Source organism: Aplysia californica, unplaced genomic scaffold (genome assembly GCF_000002075.1).
Source record: "Aplysia californica isolate F4 #8 unplaced genomic scaffold, AplCal3.0 scaffold00429, whole genome shotgun sequence".
Lineage (NCBI taxonomy): Eukaryota > Metazoa > Mollusca > Gastropoda > Aplysiida > Aplysiidae > Aplysia > Aplysia californica.
The window spans coordinates 277,188-288,288 of record NW_004797699.1 but is presented as its reverse complement, the minus strand read 5'-3'; the positions used below and the strand labels follow the sequence as shown (position 1 = coordinate 288,288).

At 36.8% G+C, this 11,101-nt stretch overlaps 1 protein-coding gene across 1 annotated transcript in view; it reads left to right on the top strand.

Moving 5' to 3' along the window:
* The first annotated feature begins 471 nt into the window (after positions 1–471).
* The window catches only part of LOC101850741 (bromodomain and WD repeat-containing protein 3), a 44,528-nt gene continuing 33,898 nt past the window's right edge, over positions 472–11,101 (top strand). Inside the window, exons 1-11 of the mRNA XM_005104638.3 lie at positions 472–956; positions 1,047–1,105; positions 1,181–1,210; positions 1,425–1,484; positions 3,868–4,018; positions 5,873–5,968; positions 6,955–7,115; positions 8,826–9,047; positions 9,886–9,986; positions 10,422–10,593; positions 10,929–11,068. Coding sequence (XP_005104695.1) covers positions 917–956; positions 1,047–1,105; positions 1,181–1,210; positions 1,425–1,484; positions 3,868–4,018; positions 5,873–5,968; positions 6,955–7,115; positions 8,826–9,047; positions 9,886–9,986; positions 10,422–10,593; positions 10,929–11,068 — 1,232 coding nt within the window. The 5' untranslated portion in view covers positions 472–916. The remainder of the gene's footprint in view (positions 957–1,046; positions 1,106–1,180; positions 1,211–1,424; positions 1,485–3,867; positions 4,019–5,872; positions 5,969–6,954; positions 7,116–8,825; positions 9,048–9,885; positions 9,987–10,421; positions 10,594–10,928; positions 11,069–11,101) is intronic.

The window sequence follows — 11,101 nt, the reverse complement described above, 5'->3', positions numbered from 1 at the left end:
TGTATCACTTCAAAGTTTGTAGCGACAGTCATTGCATTAGTCTAAAGCAGTGGGAAATCTATTGGTGTGTATGAGCTCATAGATCAAATGGTTCATTGCACAATGTTACAGTACGAAATCAAAGTCAGCTCATATACATATATTGGCATGACCGCACACAGGTCTCAAGATAAGTAAATCTAGAAGAAACACATTGTATAGCACACATACTAGAAAGAAAACGTACTCAGTTGACTAGGCTAGGACAGAAATACATGTTATCAACTTAAAGCGTCTAAAATTTGATTGATCAGATGTTGACCTGCAACCAGAAACATCAATCGTAGATCCACGTGTCAAATAGAATAGATCCACAGCCATAATTGTTGTTGAAAAGACTACTTTCTACACGTGCATCTAAATTCAGCTTGGATGAATATCAGTTGGTGAACAGAAGGTTACTTACGTCAATTAATTTTCTTAAAAGATATAGAAATAGAATGACAATCCTTCAGACTGTCAATAAAAATCTGGCTCCTAGACAAACAACAAAAACAATGTCCGGTGTTTGATATATATGCCAATTGGGCAAAGTCAGGGTCGGCCGAAAGTGGGGGTACACAGTATGTGTTGTGAATTTCGAGTGTAAAGTAGTGCGAAGATTCTTGAAGTGTCAGTGGTAAAGATTCGAGTATACTGTTACAAAAAGATTTAACATTGATAGAATATATTATAGAAAATCAGACTGCATCGTTATTACCAGAGTTGATGTGTTTTAAATTTGAAACAGTATTTATGCGCCAAGCATGGACGACCACTCGGGGTTCTCGTTGTACATAGTGTCAATCATGGCGTCACTCGTTTTGTCATCATTACCTCGCAAGTTGACTTAAAATTCTTTGTGATACAGCATGGTATTCTCGGACTAAAGGGATAAATGGATTCTCATACTTCTTCTTCATCGGTTTTGGAACCTGGTAAGTTATATTAAAGCCTTTAGAATGGGTTATCGTGCTTCAATTGCCCCCGACTGTGACTAAGATACTGTGTTGTGTGCTCTATTTCAGAACTCTACTTTCTCATCGCTCGGTTCCTATCAGCTGGACCATGTCAACGCACAGCCAAGGTAAGTTTATTTCCTATCGATTTAATTGTAGAATTTGGAAATTCTCTACCTAATACATTCACTTTATCTTTTCAGGTCCTGTTGGAAGAACTGGAGGAGTTCAAGGTGAGGACCCCTTTCTTGTTTTTGTGTAACGATCTCACAACTCCACTTATACCTCTCTCGTATACGAAATTGTATGGTTTGAATTATTTTGATGTTTTCCTCTCAGATAATTCATTTTGACAAGATATTTGATTAAAATGCCTCTTGTATTTTTCAATGATCCCAGTGAACCCAATATGTTGTTCATTTTATAAAGGAAAGCCTTTGTTTTCAGCTTTTGCCAAGGAGAGTAGACTGGGAAGGTAACGAGCATTTCAGGAGCTATGATAATCTGGTAAGTCTTGAAAACAATTTCTAGTAGAATTAAATAGGACCGACTTTAGAATAATTTACTGTTTGCAAAGGGATATGGAAAAAATATGGAGTTTTTTTTAATGTGAGGATAAAAATTGGCCTTATCAACTGGGACCATTAAATTTTGTGAAAATACGCTGATTATTAAGATAATTGCAAAAATTCGGAAAGAAAATTCCCCCTATACAGGTATTCATTTTATGCTTTGGACCAGTGACGTCATTTGTAGAACATGTAAAGGCCAATCAGATTGGAGTTAACATTGGGGCTTCCTTTCAGGCAAATGTTAGTTACACAAGTTCTGATTGGTCAATTGACTTCCGTGTCAGCTGTTGCTGGAACTGAAAATAGGTCGCGAAAATAGGTCAGCATACACGGGGAACTCAGGGGACACAATTGGCTTTTTTTTTTTTTACTTAGCCTTATACAGACTGCTATTTTATTTTTTATTCCCCCCCCCCCCCCCCCCCTCCCCCAAATTCTCTCTCTCTTTCTCTCTCTCTCTCTCTCTCTCTCTGTCTTTATCGGACAATGGCTGAATAGGAACAAACAAGGGAAGGGTAAAATCAGAGAGGGTTTACAGTAGTATTACTGTAAACTCTCTGGTAAAATTTTACAGGATTTGTGTGGAAGTTACAAAGACATTGACAAACAGTTTTCTTTTTCTCTTTTTTTTCCAGTGGCAGTATAGTTGCTACTCAAAAGTGATAATAATTATGAGTTATTTAAGCTTATGTCTTGAAACAGATTGCTGTGTTGATTTAATTTTTTTTCAAACAATGAAAACAGGATGAAGATTTTTATTTCTGAAAACACTCTTTTTAGCATGAGATTGGTGGCTGTAATAATAGTACCAATCAAATCTTTTAGGTAAACATAAGAGGACATTTCTCTCTATTTTATTAGGGGGTGGGGGGGTTGTGCAAGTTCCACTTTTTTCATTATGTTTTCAACCTTTAGATTGTGACTAGTTTTCTTGATGTAGTGTTATAAGCTTGTCTATTGAATTGAATATGGCATATTTGAGCAGGGTTGGGTTGATTTAAATCAACTTGATTTATAAAAATCAGTGATTTAAATCACTTTTTTTAAAAATAATTTTTATTTAACTTTTATGTATATTTAAACATTCAGAATTCATTTCCTTGGTTTTATAAAACAGACATAAGGTTTAGTAGACTAATATAATCATGCTTAAAAGTCTGCTTTCCTCCTGTCACTGTAAAATAATACAGTATCCAAATAACTTTTTTTTCATAATTGAAATTAGCAGGGTTTTTTGGGGGGGTTTTTTTTGGGACAAACACAAGTGCACACACACACACACAGTACACAGACTGAGGAAATGTCTAGATTTATTAACTGTAAACGTAATAATTTATTGAATGTCAGATCAAATCAATTGTGACTGAGGAGAATAAAAACTAAAAACATTAACAAATAAATCACAAACAATGTAACAAAAATAATAATTCAGATATTATTGCAAGGAACAAAAAGGCAGCTGAAGTAATTTGAAAGTAAATCACTTTCATACAATATTAATAGTATTACAAGAACCAACAATTTAGATCATGTTGAAATTACCCATTGAGTTGTTTGGGTTGAAGGTTTTAAAAAGAAACACAATACAGTATTCAATTTACTTTTTTTTCATAATTGAAATTAGCATTTTCTTTTTCTTTTTAGACAAACGCAAGTTTTTAAGTAAAAAATTTTAAAAATCTGATTAAATTGTTTAAAAATCGATTTTAAAAATTTTTATTTGTAAAAAAAAATCACCAACCCTGTATTTGAGAATTCAAAGGTCTTTTAGGTAGGATGTATGAGTGAATGTAATTCATGGATTGGTTGCACTCTGGGGCTTGGATATCTGAAAGGAGAATTAGTCTAAAGTCATTCATTTCTCAAACTTAACTAGTTGTGAATATTAACATCAGCAGTCCATCTTAATGAGTTGCTTTCCTAGTAATAAATGCATGTGAATTTGGTTTCAACAAGTAAATATATGTCTTCTCTGATCCTTATTCCTTTTATTGAAAAAATTAGCTCTTTTTTGCTACAATTTTTCTACAAGATAGACCCATATTTATTTTTTAACTTAACCTAGGTGGTAGTACATGAACTTCATGAACAAGGGTTCAAATCTGTAATGTGTTTGTAGAGTTTTTGTAATACATTCCCCTTCTTTTCATAGATAAAAAGTGATTCAGTGACCTAGTCTTTTCAATTATCAGATTTCTCTAACTTCAATATCATGATAAATCAATACTTGAATTAATATAAGCCTCTTCTGCCAAACTCAAATAATAAGTTTTGTAAAATTTAATGTTTTTTTCCCCCTTGTCTGTTGTGCTATGCAGGTGTATTTGAACAGACATATTCGACCTGATCACTTACTGAGAATTGTGGAACGTGTGGGGACGCTGGTTGATAAAGAAGTGAAATCAAGTGTGCCTGGAGTTAAGTCTCTGTTAGGTGCTGGAACTTTGTCTATTCTGCGGACGGCAGAAGGTGAGAAATTGAGAAAGTTCTGCAGGGTTGAAGCAGATCACTCCTTAAAGCTGGCTCTAATGGCCAAGCTAGTGTAATATTTTATTTTTGTTTCTTATGATGCTCTTAACACTATGGTTGACATTGTCCAAGCTAGCCACCATTGTCTGGGAGAAAGTGGTCGTCTAGGACATGTGGAAGTCTTGGGTGAAACAGATGAAAATAAAGAAAACAAACCTTCCCTTCAAGGTCCCCGGTGGAGGTAGTCGCTGGCTTGTGGCTCATTAGTTTGTAGTCCTATTCTTTATTTTGTTTTTAAATGTTTGAGGTAGTAGGACTGAAAGGGATGTTTTCAGTTGTGTGTATTGCTGACAGGTCAAATTGGTAGGCCTGCCAACCTTTCCGATTTTGTCGGGAATTTCCCGAATCCGATGTGCTGCTCCAGAATTCCTGATAATAGTCTTGATTTTCCTATTTCAAGAGTCTCACTAAATCATAATATTTATTGCAATTATTTGCGCGAAAATTACAAATGAAATAGATATCGGAACTCACGTGTTACTAAAATATCCTAATTAGCCGTAGGTCATTTACTGTTTGGCGGTTTGGCTTCATATAATGCTCAAGTACACATGGCAATCGACTTTGCACATTAAGTTTACTCAATCCCGACTCCTTTACTCAATCCCGACTCCTTGTTGCCTTGTTGGCCATAAATAAGGTCTTCACGCTGGTTGTCCTTATTTTGCGTTTTTAAAAGTTGGCAGGCCTGAATTGGGTAAAAAGTGGGAGGGACTGTTAAAAGCGAGTGTTTCATTTGTAAGATGAGTTAACAATAGGAGAAAGGTGAATAGGTTATGACAAGACGGCTGATATTATACAACTTCTGGTAACATTTTGGGCGACGAGAGACCTGCACGGTCGTCTTGTACAAGTTTTTGGTTGATGAAATATAGTGGCCAAGTTAGACAGGGCATGGTCTTGGGCAGTGCCATTATATAGAAAAAACACAATGTGGGATGCAGTGTTTCTTTGTACAGGTGGTCGTCAGGGCAGGTTTGACTACAGTTAAATGGATCAATGGAGAATAACAATGGTGGATTCTACTGTTGTGTGTAATTTTTTGTGACTTGTTTCTGCCTGTAGATTTTAATACTTTTGTTCCAAAACTGGATGAGCTGTCATCAATCATTAATTTTATTTTTCATCTAAGCCCATGATTATTTGCTGCTGAAGTGTTATTTCCTCCCAAGGCCTTGTTGCCCATCCATGTCCTCTTTTTTATGACTGTTTTGTGTTCAAAGAGCCCTGTTATGACTACTGTCAACTTTAAAAAGCTCTGTATCAAAATGTTGTAATTGTAAGTCTTCCAACTGTGGGTGGTTGGAGGGCATCACTGGTTGGTTCTACTTTTTTTCGTTCCCTCGGTTACTTCTGTCTCTATCTGTCTTGTTTCTTCCTTGCACTAAATTTAAATGCCTATTATTTTGTTGAGGTGCATTTCCTTACTCATACTCAAAATTATTCTTGCAGTATTTCCAATAGAAGGTAGATGGTCAAATGGCTCTGTACTATGGTCTGCTCCTTTACTGTTGTCCCTCACCTGTTCCCAATGAAATGTTCCTGTTCTCGTACCAATTTACTTCCATGATGAACTATGACTACACCTTTATTGCTTCAATGGATGGCTCACAATAACTCTTTTGGTTATTGGTTCATTCTAATCGTTAGGTGAGCACTGTTATTTTTTTTTACTATGCATATAGTGTGTGTATTATTTTTATGTGTGTGTGTGTGTGGTGAAGCACCAAACCAATGTGCCAGCATTTGGACAATAAAGATTTTAAAATCTTATATCTATGTTTTATTTTTCAGATCTCAAGCACACCAAGTGGGTTCCTGCTCATCATGCTATCAGACACCATGGAGCTCCTCTGTACCCTCCCGCCAATCTTGCTGCCCCTCCTGTTCGTAAGTGGAAGAATGGAGATAATTGAGACAGAATACTCTATTATTAGACTGGAGTCCTCAAAAGAGTGATAATTTGTAATCACAGTTTAACTCTTTTCCTACCAGGCCAATATCCACCACTGGCCCAGGGCTTTTCCGTGACTTGTTTTTACGCCCCTGCCCCACCAAAGGAAAATGTCAAAACATCCAACTAAACACACACAAACCATATATGGCCCATCAAACTGAAGATTAAAAAATAATCTATCAGATGGTGGTACAATATTGAAGATTTATTCCAATTATATTAGTTTGGGGTTTCTAAAAGTGATTATGCAATATCTAAGGTGTCATATGACGTCAACAATTTTCCAGCTTTGAAAGGTCATAACTAAAAAAGTACAACAACGACATCATTAAAACTTCCCAGGAAGGATGCCTCAGGTAATGTAAAGAAATGCTGAAAGCTATGTATGTGTACTTATTACTGAAGTGAAAATATGAGACATATACTGAAGTCAGGGGAGCCATTTACTTTTAATCATTACGTTTCGAAGGGGACAGAAAAAAGCGCTGTAATGACTAAAAATTGTCTGTCAGTGCTATATTTTCGTTCATATCCGCTAACAGAAAGTCTATTCTATTATTTAGAAAACATTGATCGGCAGAGAATTTCGTGCCTTTTCATTACTGGATTGGAATAGATAGCGAGCCCCTCAAGCCATATTTCGCAGCTTTCAGTCCGGCGAGGCAAATATATCTTTTTTTCCTGGGCTCTTTAATTAAGAAAATTTGTGTAATGCACCTTTCCCAAGGATACAACATCAGTTCCTTGACAGGATTCGAATCATGACTTTATGGTTGTAAGCCTGAGAGCATAACCACTAGGCCACAGATGCCACAATTATTATATATGTGATATTTATGTCATGATTCTTTAGGTAGAAAAGTATGCTTTTATCTTCATTGTGTTTATTTTCATTTTGATTTTTATTATGGTACTTCAGCTCATGTGCTGCAAGCTTATCAGATGTCCGGAGCACTCAGACAACACAGTGCATTGCCCACAAGTGTGTACAGCAAAATCAGTATGTATGGCAGAAAATTGGGCCACCTTTCTGCTGTATACTGTGTGCTCTTTGACAGAACTGGGAACTTCATTTTTACGGTTGGTATTAAAGTATTTTTACATTAATCATGTTGGTGTCCATCTTATTTTTTGCTTTGTTGGGCCACCTGTCTGCTGTATTCTGTGTGCTCTTTGACAGAACTGGGAACTTCATTTGATGTCAAATTTCTCAAAGCTAGTTATTGAGCAGATAGAACTTTGTAGTTCTGAGTTACTGATCTGTAATGACATGGCTCTTCGTTTCATATTTCATATTGTGGGTGTTGAAATTTAAGTAACTTACTAGACTATGGTGGCCATTTCCCAGGGTTTCTTTGAATGAACTCAGGACTGTGATCTCAGATTCCAGCCTTGAACTTTTTTTCTGTTGTTCATGTTCTTGTCCAACTGCACTTTTGGACTGTTTTGTTTTGTTTAGTTATGGTAGTCGTATAATATTATTAGAGTAAGAGAGTGAGACTCAGGGGGAGTGGCTCTAGAAATCACGGACAGGCTTCTGATTTGTAATAAAGAATGATATTTATACAGAAGGTCATTAACTCCCACCATTTTAATAATCTTGTTATATAGCTATTTCTATGACCTTTAAAGCATGTAGTATCAGAATATCATTGGGTTACAATCAGAATACTGATTATGTATCTAGCTTAACATTATTACTTTTAACTGTTAACAATTGTGAGACCTGCTGACAAAACGAGTTACTTCTCGCTATCCATAAATTGAGATAGTGGCCAAAAATCGACTCTAGGCTCAAATTTGTAGATTTTCTATTGATGCCATATTCTTTAAGTATGTATGCCTTTCATACTTATAAATTGTAAAAACTTCACCTATAAGCATGATGTACCGATTTCAATAGGGCTCGAATCCCAGAAATAACTCTTTTTGTCAGCACGCTTCACAAATATAATTAGTTTGTGTGTGACTGTGAGCCTGTTTGTGAGTGTAAGCATGGTATTATAATTATGTTTATGTGTACAGACATGTGTGAAGTAGAGAGTGTTTGTGGTGCAACACCAAAGGAGTATACCAGGATCTGAACAACAAAGATTCGTTTTATGTTATCTTATATTCTGGGTATTTTTAGAGAATGGGATTTGTGTGTTGTCTGTAGGACAAAAAAAGTTTTGTCTTGTGTTCCAGGGTTATAGTAAATGTGTTCTGCTTCCACCTGTGATAGACAGTATGTTTCTGTGCTGTTTTATTGTTTTGATCTTCTTGGGGAGGGGGGGGGGGCTTTGGAATGGGGTATGGGTTTACATTCTATGGAGGAATATCTTGATGACGTTTAAGAAATATTAAGTAATTTTCCTTGAGTTTGTTGGCACATGTGGACCACAATTTAAAGTTTAAAAATTGCTGATACAATTCTTAACAATAAACCATTTTGTATATATTTCAAAAGATTTTGATATCTTTCTGTTGATTTGAAAAGACCAGGTTGGTAACATTGCAACTAGGATTGTGAGAATGTCTGGTTCATTTACTTTTATTTGCTTCTTCTTTCCTATAAAAAATCTATCGTCCTTATCTCCCCTCCTTCTTTTTTATGTTTGTTACTCTCTTGTAACACCTCTAATCTTCTGGCGCTCATATGACCTCATGCAGTTGCGAGCGCCGTAAAACCTCTACTAAAACTAAAACATTACTTTTATTTCAAATAGTGATGTGTCGAATATATTGTATTTTTTGAACACATGACTTGTACCTTTTCCGCCTCACTTAATTTCTTACTTTGTTGTTCAGGGAGCTGATGATGCACTGGTCAAGATCTGGAGTGTATTTGACATGCGCCTGCTTGCCACTTTGCGGGGTCACTCAGCAGAAATCACTGACATGGCGGTGTCATTTGAAAACACTCATCTGGCCAGTGGAAGCTGTGATAAAGTTGTCCGTGTCTGGTGTCTGCGCTCTAAAGCACCGGCTGCTGTCCTACAGGGACATTCCAGCATGATCACATCTGTCCAGGTGATTTTTATTTCAGGCAAAAGTCTGGTTGTTTTGTTTTTTTTCTGTTTATAATTTTCCTTGATCAATTGATAGCATTCTTTTTGTCCCTCTTAACCCCTTTGAGCTATGACCTCCTGAGGCTACTGTGCCCCTCTGCCTGAGCGATACATTACTAACATTCACATGATCGCCAGAATCATGCTCCATATCCCACTCAGGGTAGTCCTTGCCATTACCAGCAGCTAATTCAGAACGATCTTTGAAATAATCAGTAATGTCTTTTGTAGTAAACGCTATCTTCCGTACGCGTTTTTTCTCAGGCGGGCTGGGTGGGGGATAGGGTCTCGCTCACCGCTGTACCAATGGCTAGGCATATGGGCAGTTTTGAGCAGCACTGGTGTACCGGTGGCAAGGGTTCAAAGGGTTAATGATAGAGCTATAAACTATGTGACATAAAAGAAAGATGGCTTTGCTTTTCCCTGTGAAAGTCTGTTGTGGTTTTTTACTTATATTTCTCCTTATAAACATGCTGGTAAATCAAGCTGGAGACGATTTTTTGGCAAAGTGGTGACTGGAGGATGTTTGATAGCTATCAGCTGAAAATGCAGTCGGACTTGCTCTAGTGGCCACTTGTACAAACAACCACTTCCCATTTCCCTCCTTTTGTTTAAAAAGAAAAATATTATAGTGACAATGTCAATGACACCCAGACAACCACTTTTCTCCTCAACAATTGGTTTGTTATCTTGGACAATTTCAATTTTACTTGAATGCAGTATACAAAAAAAAATTCCATGTCTATTACTGTAGATGCACTACAACATAAATTGCTGAATGCTGTTTTTGTGGATTTCAGTTTTGTCCAAAGATTCAAGGTGACCAGCGGTACTTAGTGTCCACGGGAAATGATGGTTGTGTGTGCTTCTGGCACTACAACATTTCCAGCAATGAGTTCAGGTAATGTGGTATGATAATAAAAGACTTTTTTCTTTTTAGGCGTGTGTAGTTAAGCAGTTATCTCGTAATCTTAACATTTGATACTTTTATTTCAGAGCTGTCCAATATGCCATCTGTTCCTTTTGAATCTTTCAGGTGTCAGAATATAACAGACTGGGAAAAATAACTTCTTCAAATAGCCAGTCAAATTTTCTGTGTTTTGCTCTGAAATTTTTGCTTTGTGAAACATTTTCTTTACTACTGTAAGCAATTTTTATTGGTGGGCCGGTACTATGTGGACATTGTTGGCACTCTTCTGACTTCTAAAAAAAGCTTTTGTTTGTAGAGCAGGTATGCATATGATGCATATATGTGAACATAGTTAAGAATAAAGCTGAGTTTAAATCACATTTTTAACTACTACATTCTCCAAATTTTGTGTGTTTGGGTTTTCAGTCCAAAACCAATCAAGTTCATTGAGAAATCCCGAGCTGGAGCCCAGATGCTGTGTTCCTCCTTTTCCCCTGGTGGGGCGTTCTTGGCCACTGGCAACTCTGACCATGTGGTTCGGGTGTACTTTCTGCATGCTGCAGGACCGGAGAAGATATGTGAACTGGAGGCTCACACGGTAAGTAATTGTAGTTGTTGCCCTTATTAGAAAGAATAGAACAGCCTAGGTGAAACTAGTTGGTAAATGTTATCATCCCAGTGATTATTTTTGGGTTTGGATTGAGCATTACACTTTTTCCTTGGTATAATAGCTCATTTAGCCAGTGCTTTATAGACATTGGTCATTTCATTGATAAAGAAAAGTTTTCAGAAGTAACTAAGTATTGAACAATTCTGGGATGGGATGGGGGGGAGGGTAGTTCGGAACAAGGCAAAAACACCACATGCAAGTAAAGTGCTCACACATCCCTTTGATATCACAATCTCTTACTAATGTTCACTCTAATCTTTCAGGATAAAGTGGACAGTATCTGCTACAGCAATCACTTGAACCGATTTGTCAGTGGCAGCAACGATGGCACCGCCAGAATTTGGCGATTACAGAAACATGAATGGCGGGCAACTGTGCTGAATATGGCAGCCACACTTCAGAGGTGTGTTTTTAGTTTGTCGTAGCTAATTCACCC